Source organism: Carassius auratus, chromosome 28 (genome assembly GCF_003368295.1).
Source record: "Carassius auratus strain Wakin chromosome 28, ASM336829v1, whole genome shotgun sequence".
Lineage (NCBI taxonomy): Eukaryota > Metazoa > Chordata > Actinopteri > Cypriniformes > Cyprinidae > Carassius > Carassius auratus.
Window position 1 is genome coordinate 16,463,829 of NC_039270.1, and position 12,522 is coordinate 16,476,350.

The 12,522-nt window shown below is 38.4% G+C and overlaps 1 protein-coding gene across 1 annotated transcript in view; it reads left to right on the forward strand.

Annotated features, from left to right (window-relative positions):
* The window catches only part of cacna1ia (calcium voltage-gated channel subunit alpha1 Ia), a 186,791-nt gene that overhangs the window by 30,889 nt on the left and 143,380 nt on the right, over positions 1-12,522 (forward strand). Inside the window, exon 2 of the mRNA XM_026208214.1 lies at positions 9,172-9,427. Within this exon, the coding sequence (XP_026063999.1) occupies positions 9,189-9,427 (239 nt within the window). The 5' untranslated portion in view covers positions 9,172-9,188. The remainder of the gene's footprint in view (positions 1-9,171; positions 9,428-12,522) is intronic.

The following is a 12,522-nucleotide window of genomic DNA, read 5'->3' on the forward strand; positions in this document are numbered from 1 at the left end:
ATCCAAACTATAGTGAAAACACTATCAATTAGCACAGTAACAAGATCGGCAGTTTAAGACATTAACTTGTAAGCACAAAACACAAGATACTTCTCTTTTCAATATGAATAAGGCTTTATTAGATAAATCTAAGACATATAAACTAATCTAACACATAAACGCACGCACACACACATTCACACAAGTTGCAGGAAGGTCGAAAGTTAGGGAAAGATGAGTTTAAGAGAATGGAAATATGGAATCCCAAGTTTACAGCAATACGTTAAATTGCATAGACATGAACAACCATCAATCACGTAATTAGCGCTCGCATTGAGTTCCTCAATGGGGTTAAAATTATATTAGATACACCAGCACAACAAATATCTGGGAATACGTTGCCTTCGTTTGCTGTGAAAGGGACTCCAGTTGAAAGGGGTATCCCGGTGTCGCTGATTGGTTTGAAGTTCAGTAGTGAAGTGACGTCTTGGGAAGCCCGTGGTTTTTGGGCGTTGGCTGAAAGTGCAGAGTCGTGTGCGCTGGTTGAAGTTGAATGGACGTTACAAAACTTAACTCAGAACACGAAACTCTCAAACGGAAAAGAAAAGAAATAAAGTTTGACGAGACTAGGTTGTTTACTTTCTCATCGTGGCATAGTAGCAGCAGGCAGGCACGCTGGAACCGCGCTCAAAGAACAATGACGACTAACCGCATGGCTAGATGCTTATAGCTAAAGCTAGGTAGCAAAGCTACAAGCTAAAAGCTAAGAGCAGGCATGACTGATAGCACGAGCAAGGCTGGAACTAAAAGCCGACATGGCTAATAGCAGCAGCTAGACTAGAACTAAAAGCAAGATTTAATCGTGTCCAAAGTATTTAAACTTTCCTGTTGGCCACCCCTCAAATGTTGCCTTGACCAATCAGATATGTTCTTGGGGTGGGTATCATAAATCATTTGTTTATCTTACCAAGCATGTGGTTCTTGCCTCACAGGGTCTAATTTTGGACATGATTCCTATAACATGATTATGATATATTTTACAAATAAATGATTGTCAGGACAATATCAAGCAAGAAAATGCGATTATTTCAATACTAGACATGACTAGGTATCCTATAGTTATCAAAAGACATACACAATAAGTGATTATACATGATAGTCAAATGTGTGGGTTACACGTAAATGAATATGGAGTTAAGCAATGGAATGATTCATTCATAAGTCTTTTTTGAGTTCATTCTGGTCCATATATAATGTATAAAAAGGGTTTCTTTGCCATTCTCTGGCAAAGGACTTTTCTGTGAAGACAAAGGTTCAAAGCCCTTCCCCCTTAGGAATTTCAGTCTGGTTTCACTGGCTGGGGGGGGGGGGGGGGGGGGGGGGAGTCAATGCAAGTATTTAACTTGATCTCCTGGGTTTACATGTGATGTCCAGCGTTGCATTTCAATCACGAACAATAAATTTGACAATCTCTTCTTGGAATTAAAATTGTTAATAATTGTTCTATTGGTGTTAATGTTGAAAGCTGTTGTGTGAACAAGTTGGTTGGTTGGTTATCTTGCTTGGTTCTTGTGGCACTAGAACTGATTTATGACTTCCTGAGGAATTCAGCTCATGTTTCAATGCACACAGCTCTGATAGACTCTTTGATTTGTCTGATTTGACTCATTTCTGCTACACAATGTAACTTTTGAAGCTCCAAATTGAATTGTAAGGCAGCCAACAACCTCACAATGACAGGTTTGAGCACGTGAAAGCCCAAGACTGGCCAAGCATTGCTGTCAGCACAGTCAGGTACTGACTAACCTCTTAATCATAATAAAGCAGCAATTACATTCCAGAGAGTACATATTATTTTACTATTTTATGCACTTTGCTGTTGAAATTACTTGTACAGTGTTTCATATACGTACTTGTTTTGCTCATTTGTTAAGGACAGGATGACCAGCAATGCAAAGCAGGCCTTATGTGTGATATCCATGTAATAATAACAATCAGACAGTTATAATAATTGCTGACACTGAGTCTCATTGCCATGCACACCCATATGTGTCTATGCAAGACTATTTTCATGCAGAATTACTGATGTATTTATGTTGGTATGTGTGTTTTTATGTATTTGTATTCATGTATGTGTGTTATATAGATTATTATACATTAAATTATACAAATTACTTGATATATAATAAATCTGACTGAAAATATTTAATGTAATTTTTTTTTTTTCTGAACATTGTTTCATGTCATTTATCATACAGGCAATGTTCTCACAGCAGCAGAAGAGGGTTGTGAGTCCATTTCCTCCATTTTAATTTTTCTGGATTCTGTTTTTCATTTATTTATTTTTTATTCTGTAATTCTGACTCCTTTTTATTATTTAAATTAAATTGCTTTCATTTAAAAAAAATTTTTTTTTTAAAATGTAAACAAAAATTATATGTTTAGGGGTATATTTATTTATTTAATTCATGAATTATTATGATTTTATGAATTTCAAGAATTCATGAATTCCCTATGAATGTTTTTTTTTTTTTTTTAGAAATTCTGTGTTGTGTATTTACATTTTTCTGGTTGTCAAACGAAGGCATAACATATTAATTTATTTTATCTTCCAATTATTGAAAATTGAGCAAACTTAATTTACTATTAAAATTAAAACATGGAATAAATGTGTTATTATTCCTTAAAAAATAAAGTTTGTTTCATTTTAGTAATAGTAGTAGCAGTAGTAGTAGTCTATATATTCTGCTGAAAAATTGTGATAGTAACTTTTTTTTCTATTGGAGTGTCTATTTACACGAAATACAGCCTTTTTGGCTGAAGCTAATTACAATATCTCCACCCACCAATGTGTGATTAGGTTAGTCAAGACTGCAAAAGACAGGCACTAATCGTCAGCTCCAGTGGCATAGATGGTAAAAAGTGTGACGTTTATTTTGACGCAATTTTTCCCCATTTCAAATTTCAAATCACATCAGAAAAGCATTTATTTTCAATGAAAATAAAGAATATAATAAAGTTAGGATAGGTTTAGGGAGGGATTTATTGTCCCAATAAGGTGGCATCCATTTATTAATTTGAATTAAAATGTTAATTTAGACTCAATATGTTAATACATCATACTGTTTTACACTGTGCTACAATACTGAGGTGCAGATAATTGCCACTATTTGCACCTAGTGTAAATAGCATATCACTAAAAATGCTGCTATTTGCACTTAGTGTAAATAGCCATTGCCTTTATTTATTTAATAGCCTTTTTTTCTTTTTTTTATGCAAAGCGTGCTTTCTTTCTCCTGCAAAAACACTTATGAAATACAGTCAGTGTACTGAATCTTGTTGTCATCTCTGCCCAGAGTTTGACTTTTAAGGTAATACAGTTTGCAGCTGAAAAGTTAAACTGCATTTCTCAGTTTGGATGTGGTAATGTTGCTGTTGCTAAAGCAGATCAACTTTACATATTGCTATTAATAGAAATGCTGTTGCCGAACACTGTTGAGAGACATACAGACTCCTAATCTCTCTCTCTTTCTCTCTCACTAATCACTAAATCCCACACACCTGTTGTGAATCCATATGCACATTATTTATATTTGCTATCAACTGTGTTTCAGTTTTTTCTGCCTCTTACATTTTCACTTGTGCATATGCTAAAATATCTGAAAGAACAAAACAATGTTTAATAGCTTTAAAAAATCCGTTCTTGAACTCAAGGACAGTTAATTTGTTGATGGAATGAATCTCTGTTATAGAGGAGAGAAATTCAGACATGAGAGGCAAATAAAGAGATGGAGAAAGCCAGGCAGACGCTGTGGCCTTGTTGTAGCTTTTGCTATGTAAGTTCTATCCAGGGAGAACAGCGATAAAAAGGCACATGCACCCTGGTCTGAAGGGATTTAAAGAGCTTTACATATGTGTGTGTTCGTCTGGTGAAAATATCAAAAGGCTCTAATGTGTTTGGCCATTTCACTCAAGCTACAGCTTTTATTTTTTCTCTCTCTTTCTTTCTCATGCTCACACCCTCTCTCACTCCATTCTCTCTTTTGCAATTGTTCTTTCTCACCTTTTCCTCAGTCATAGATTTCTAGATGGACCAAAGACCAAATGTATTAAACAAAAGCAAAACCTGGCAGTGCAATAAATACATAACTTTACATAAATGCATAACGGTTTTCAAGATATTTAAAAATGTTTCAGAATGGATACAAAAATGCTACTCCTAAGCATTAAAAAAAAAAAAAAAATCAGCTAAAAATTAGGCTTTACGTTGCACTTTATTATTACATTCAGAAACAATGTAGGCTAAAATAATGGTATATAAAAGCAAAATTACAAACACAAATCTACATCTCTCATTCTGCGCGAAATTAAATGTTTGAAATATTTGTGAAGTATCTAGATGCTAACCTATTATTTATTTTGTAAACTATAGGCTTTGTTCTTCACTTGTATTATCAACATAAAACATAATCCTTCACATATATACTATAAGTATACAAAAAATGCCCCAAGCTCCTCCGAGGGCTATGGAAGCTTGTGTGGGTAATTTGGTCCAAGGGAACCATTCCAACAAGCTGCAGTAGGGCGGAAGGGTGCTTTGTACCTAAAGAACAGGGATCCACACAGATCAGCCAGTTTCAAACTATTTCCCTACTTAGCGTGGAGGGAAAGATTTTCTTTGCCGTGCTTGCAAAGAGAATGAGTGCTTACATGACCCAGAATGGATATATTAACACCTCTATCCAGAAGGGTGGTGTCGAAGGGTTCTCCTGATGCTTGGAGCATACAGGGGTACTCAGCCAACTTTTCCAAGAAGCAAAGGAGAATAAAGGCAGCCTAACAGTTGTCTGGCTTGACTTTGTAAATGCATATGGGTCTATTCCCCATATCTTGATCCAAGTTGCTTTGGAATACTAGTATATCCCATATAACATCCAGAGTGTGATAACCAGCTAACTGAGAGACATCAAGCTATGATTCCAGTCTGCCAAGTTCATGACAAAGTGGCAGCCAGTGGAGAAGGGGATAGTGACAGGATGCACAATCTCTCCCATCTTGTTAATTTTGGGAATGAACCTGATCATAACTGCAGCAAGTACAAAGTCAAGAGGGCCGAAGACCGCAGCAGGATATCAGCAACCAGCAATTAGGGCATTCATGGATGACCATACCGTGATAACACCAACTCACGTGAAGGCAAGATGGGTCCTGGCAGAATTGGATTGCATGGCCACTCGGGCAAAGATGGTCTTCAAGCTAAAAAAATCAAGGAGCCTGGTGATCCAAAAGGGCAAAACAACTAGAAAGTTCAAGCTAATTGTTCAAGGGGAAGAGATCCCAAACATTCAATGGAACCCAATTAGAAACCTTGGAAAGTGGTATGATGATTCCCTGTCAGACAGAAACAGCATCTCCAGAACCAGAAGGCAAGTTGAAGAATGGTTGGAACAAATTAATAAGTCGGGCCTGCCTGGGAAGTACAAGTGCTGGATCTACCAACATGGCCTGTTCCCGAGACTCATGTGGCTTCTCACAGTATATGAGGTGCTTCTATCCACTGTAGAAGCGATGGAGAGGAAGTTCAACAAGCACCTTAGAAGATGGTTGGGAATACCCCCAAGCTTTACATCCTTGGGGCTTTACATGAGGTCGGGCCAGCTCCAGCTTCCCCTGTCATCTGTGGTGGAGGAGTTTAAAGTCGCCAAATTCAGACAGTCCCAGACATAAAGGAACTCTCAAGACCAACTTACCAGAGAAGCAGGAGTCAGGACAAGATCTGGCCACAAGTGGGCCGCTAGCACGGCAATCAACCAGGCAGATGTTCCCAAAGAGATCATCGGAAATCCTTGCATTGGAAGACAGGGTCTAGGAACAGCATGTTTTCAGCAGTGGTCAAAGTCCACCCCTAGGGAAAAGAGAACCACAACAGCACATCAAGTTTTAAAAATTACCTACAGTAAGTTCTGTAAGTAGTAAGCCTATAGTATATTGTTGTAAGAAAAACAACTACTTTTATGCGGCATGTTAAGCCGAGTTCAGAATGCAAGATTTTCAAAGTAGTCGGGTCATTGTTCTTTTCACACTGCATGACTATCTTGGCCAGCATTCAGTCGCTGCTGAGTTCACACTGCACGATGGTTTGGTGACAGAAGTTTTCAGTCGGGATAACTTTATAATAGGAAGAATCGACGACAACTCTGTCTGGCATGCAAAACGTTTCACAACCAAACACACGTGAAATGTGACAAGAAAACAATGCGATATCAAGCGTGCAATTATTATTAAAAATGGTAGCCCGCAAGAAGCTTGCAATATGCTGATTTGCAGTGAAAACAAGAAAAAGAAAAGAAGAATATGGAGGAGGAAATGGTTGGGGAGTTGCGAGACATGCTTGCTGATATTGTGGTTTATTACTCCTCCCCGAACTCCCCGCTGCTCTGTATCTTGCTCTCTCATTGGCTGTCGGTCATCATCATTGTACTTTTCAGTCAGAACACTTTACACACCGCAGGATTTGGAATCGCAGACAGGTCCAGATATTAAGCAAATATCTCACGGCGTCTGCGATTCTCTCAGATCGCTTCTCTGCTCATTCACACTGCGTGATTGTCACTGGCATGAACATCGGGCTAAAATCGTGCATTCTGAACTCTGCATTAATCAGTAATTTTACACGTGATAAAATCATGCTCTTAATTTTCTTGAAACATACGTGCGAATACAGCAGTCATAAAATAAACAAATAAATAAATAACTATAGGCTTATAATATAGACTAATAATAATTTGTCTATATTAAAAGTATTTCTTTTAAGAGACAGTGTGTTTTGTATCACTAGTGCAGTGCCCGTTCTCAGAACATATAAGCCCTGCCCGAGTGAGGCTTGTCACTTCTGGCTTGTGCTGTTTTGTAGTTTATTTAAAGTTTATTCCTTAGGAACATTTCACGTGTCCATATTGCATCAAAATATGACACTGCAAAATGTGACCCTTTGGTCCGCAGCAACACACCCGCCACGTGTGAAGTCAACTGGATGAACGGTTCTCAACATAATGAGAATGACTCTATGACACTGTGTCAACACCGGACGCGACAGTTACTGTGCCGCGCCGCAACAGCTAAAGTCTGTCTACACTGGACATGACAGATCAACCATTGAAATTAGTTTGAAATTTGTATCAGTACATCATAAATAGGTAGGCAGCAGCAGTTTACCTTCGGGTATTTGTCAGCTGCGCCACGTGCATCCAGTGTACAGTAGATTTCTGCTTACTGCTCGTTCTGAAACACTGCTTATGATTAATGCGGATAAAAAAAAAGTAGTGGGTGAATATATATAAGTTTAGTCAGGTTGTGGACCCTTTAATAGAAAAAAATGAACAGATATTAGGTACAGGTACAGTGACATAATATTTAAAGGCCTTGAAGTGATAACAATTATTGTAATAATTAGTATGACCCAGAGTATGTTTTTGTGTAATATTTAGAAATATTTTAATCCCACCTGACCATTTGTACATGTTTAACTGTAAGGTAAATGTGTGCTTAGGTTAAAGGTGTTTTAGCGTGCAGCTGATTTAAACAGAAGTATCAGCATGAGCTCTCAGGGGCTTCCTGCAGCTCTAAGCGTTGAATGTGAAAGTGTGTCTATTCTCCCATTAGGAGTGCTAATGTGTTTTAGCGTTAACACACAAGAGGGAGGCTTACCACAGCGCTCCCCCTGCAAGAGTGAGACGAAAGGGAGGCAGGAGCAGGAGAGGAAAGATATTAAGACACTATGAAACTTTTGAGGAGATGAGGAGAAACTCAAAATGAAGCAAATTAGCAGAGAGATTTGACAGTAAGAATTAATGAACGAACAGTTTTGAAACGGCAAAAATGGTACACCACAGTCCTGTTGTCTTCCACTCATATCCTTTCTCTGATTGGCTGCAGTTGAATTACTTCTGCTTAGCTGTATTTACAGTCATAATGGCTGCAAATAGAGGCTTTTTAGATGTTGGCACCTCAGCATCTACTCAGGGAGAGGGGAAAAAGGGAGAAACTGCAAATTAGATTTGGCTCATCACCACAGCAACACTGACAGTAGGTAGATTTGGTGTTCCAGGACAAAAAGGAGAGTGGCTTGTTAGATTTAATTGAAGTGAGCAGGGATAATGGAATCACGTGGAGTTTTGCAGGACTTCACTGAGAATCGCAGTCAGGTGAGGGATGCAACTGATGCTGCAGAAACTGAGTCACTGTGTGCAATGAGTGAATGAACGGCGATGTAGCGCAATATGCTGCTGCATTCATTAAGATTTTGGAGTTGTTTTTATTCCAGTCTTCATGAAAGCGTAGCAGATGATCGAGCAGCTCAGCGCTGGCACATGAACATGGCACCAGCACAATATGAGCAAATCGAAAGCTATCTGTTTGCGTGTAGCTAGTATTTCAGGATATCTAGGCTTATAGAGAACATCACTAGGGTTCCAGAATAAAACTTCCCAATTTTCTTTATAGAGAGTTTTTTAACAAGAATGTATGAATCCTTCAAGACAGACATTTAATATGCTTTGAGATTTAAGTAATAGTTTGCTTCTGCAGATCTCAAGCCAGGAACATTTTTACCATCCTTTAGAATAAAATGTGTATGATAGCGCACTGTAACTTCTGGAAATAAATTTTGGAATTTGTCACATTTTTGCATGTTCAACATTAATATTTGTCTCAGTATTCATTTTATTCTATTAGTGGAGGGGGATTTTTTCCGCATTTTTTTACGTGATACAAGATAGAGTTCTTAAAGGGAACTCCACCCCAAAATGAATTTTTCCTTAATCAATTAAGATATTTTTGATGAATACCGAGAAGCTTGTGACTGTCCCATAGACTGCCGAGAAAATTACACTGTCAAGGTCCAGAAAAGTATGAAAGACATCGTCAGAATAGTCCATTTCGAATAAGGCTATATTCGATATATCAATAAGCAGTGAAATTCTTGTGTGACTTCAGCAGTGCTGTTCAATATGTACATTTTTTTCTCACTACCTGTTTCTGTGATACATTTCAGAGTTATCAACTTCTGTTATTTTTGTTTTTTAATATATCTTGTTTAGTGAAAATAAGTATGATTTACTATAATGGGTCTTTTTTTATATATCTGTAGACATTTTTGAATACTAATGCCTCTTTTTCATCTTTTTCCCTTAGGCTGCCGCTCCGTCGCCATGACGACTGAGGAATGTCCCGTGCCGCTTGGCATGAGCCAGGTGGGGGCGGGGCTGTGCGAGGACTTCGGCACCTCTCAGGGGGATGACATCATCGAGGAGGTGGGGCCGTGCGATGATGCGGGCAGTGACCTCAGCACTTTGGTCGTGCCGTTTCCTGAGTTGGCGCCAGTGGTTTTCTTCTGCCTCAAACAGACCACCTGCCCGCGCAGCTGGTGCATCCGCATGGTGTCGAGCCCATATCCTTTAATAGCCAGCGCTCAGGGGTCGTGAGTAGAGTGTGACTTCTAACAATGACTATGGGTTGACTTGGAGGAAAGGTGGTATCTAACTAACACAATAGCAAGTTGACTTAATCCAGCTTCCTACTGCTGTGTAGTCAACAAGGCAGTGATTAAGTGCTGTGGGATCGCAGTGACAAGCTGATCTAAACACACTGCGAGTGACAGCTTGGCATTGGGCATGTCGTTGACTAAGACTAGACGTTCGCGAGTTGTCAACAGTGACATTGAATTACTATGTCAACATGTGAAAATGCAACTGGAAAGTCGAGACACATTGAGTATGAATGTGTGCAGTTAAATATTGAATTATCACGTAAAAACTTTTACAAACCACTTGAATTGCATAGGTAAGGGTTTAAAGTGCATCGATAATGCCTCTTTGGTGCACTTTGCAAAGCAGGACTGAGCTTTCTCTGTCGTTTGAAGTTCACAAGTTGATTTTTCTTCCCTTTTTGTGCATTTCTGCCAGCTAGCCATGGCTGCCTTGGGGATTCAGAGTCCTTTGAAAAGTGTTTTAAATCGAATTTCACGTCTCTGCGTTGGTTTGGCTGACACTCTCATTTGGCTGGGCTCAGTGCAAGCATTTTATACATGATGGGCACAGGTCCTCGTCGCCCCATTTAGGCCCAAATCTCCCATTGCTTGAACAGCCACAGGGCACTAATCAGCACCGCTCACTGTTACCCCATAGACGGGTGCGTTGGAAAACTGTTGTCTCCAGCTGCTAGCCGACTAGGGAAATCTGCAAACAGAGGCACTTTCTGAGAAGACATTAGCGCTCAAACAACGCTACACAGCATGCCAAATTTATTTCAGTGCCTTAATGGGATGTCTCTGTAACTTGATTTTATTACATGTAGGGAGAGAGAGAGGGATGAAGTGATCCTTTGATGACGTTATTAATGGTCAGAAGTGTGCTGAGATTAATTTTTACACGATTTAAAGAACAGAGGACATTCAAAGCGTGAATATGCAGTGCTGTAAAGGCAAAAACACATTTCACACTTCTGGGAAACCAGGGGCTTATTGATATCTTATGGTTTACATTTCAGAAATATTGAAATTAAAATGGAGTACTCTTTATCAAGCCCAAGGGGCAATTTGTTAATTATTTAGTAATAAGAGAGATTAGATAAAGGAGGAAAGAGAGGAAATTATCTCCCCCCTCCTTTTACTGCATATTTAACATGTTGGCAAAATGAATCATTATCTTTTAATAGTTTTTGTACACTGTTGTCCTTGTCAAAACACTTTAATTGGTGATTTAGGGTTTTAGATATGAAGTCCCAGAGTGTTTGCTGTCACTTTGTTGCATTTGAGAAACAATGTAACTGCAGGGCTTCTTACAGACAATTACGAACTGTTTTACATCCGGTGTGCCTAGTGAAATGTATAGAAGAATTGAACTCTTTAACATTAGAATTTTTGGTCGATTTCGATGCTGATTTATCTGCTAGCATTTCACTATGAACTAGCAATATGAAGGTTTGGATTTAAAAGTTCACTATAAAACAGAACTTTTTTCATTCTTTCCTCTCTTTCTTTTACTTACCATGATTTCATTTCAAAACTGTTTTGTTTCTGTGGAACACAACATGAGAATTTATGAGGGAGGGAGGTTCACTAGTGTTCAATAGTTTGGGGTTGGTAAGATTTTTAAATGTTTTTGAAAGAAACCTCTTATGCTCATTAAGACTGTATTAAGAATACAGTAATACTGTATAGCAATTTACAAGAGTATATCGAGTATATCGTTTTAATGCACCCATTATGAACAACAGTGTTAATTTATTTAAAAAAATTATGACTGACCCCAGACTTTTGAATGGTATTGTTTTTTTTGCATAGTGTAGTTACAAATGAAGCTATAAATGTAAGAAAAATATTTGCAATATTTGAATGTTTTTCACTAGTGTAACTTACTTTGCCTCCCCACACATACTTTTTTAAATTTTTTGGCTTAAACTACATAAATTTGAATACATTTTCAGTAGGGCTGCACGTTCTCAAGTTTTTCATTAACCGTTAACCGAGGCCCTTAGCGGTTAATACTCGGTTAACCATAGTGTGCCATAGTAACCATAACCATAGTAATTTCCGGACATTGGCCAAAAAAAAAAAAAAGGAATGTCCGACAAAATTTAATCTCTCCGGTCAAATTGTCCTATTAAAACTGCCTAATAATGCCGCCCATTAACACAATCTGAATTTGAGAATAAGCCTAAAATGTATAAGGCAAAAGGTAACAAGCAGACTCCGCGGCCGCCTCGCTAAGGCTATGGCTATGACTATGTTTGACACGTACAATATTTGAAAACCGATAATTATTTATTTATTTATTTAAATTACATTTATATCTGAATTTATGTCAACCTATAGACTTTCAAATATCAAAATGTCATGAATTAATATGTATTTTTGTACAAAATGACATATAAACATATTTTCCTATTATACTTTGCCTGGAAACGCTTCCAACAAGGCGTCGGTTCTATTTCTAGCATGCACGCGTCGAGCCGCGCCTGAGCCGCGCGTCTCACGCAGGCAGTCGGCAAGCTCTAACCTGTTAACATGGGAACCGAATTAAAAACAGACACCACGCAGCTGAGATGCTTTCGCCACGCATCCAGTGTGTCCTGACCGGCCTAATGATGCCCGGGTGTTGGCTGTTGAGATTACAACAACGAGGTTGTACTTGAAGTATATCTAAGCACTGTATTGCAATACTTGCATTTTGCCCCGTCACTCGTTTTAGCCCGCTTCATATTAGAAAAATGACTTCTTCTTGTGGACATTACAAATATCTGGGAGCGCTCTGGCGGTCTCTGGTGGTGCAAAAATGTATTTCAACTAAATTCAATGCACGCCATTGACGTCACTTAACCGAGCAAAATGTTTCACTCGGTTACACAATTTTTAACGGTTAATCGGTTAACCGGTTAACCATGGACACCCCTAATTTTCAGTGAATCGTTTGCTTAAAATTTTGGTCTGCTTTTCATACAAAGCAATTGTATGGCTTATATAACAACAATCACAACACAAGCTTT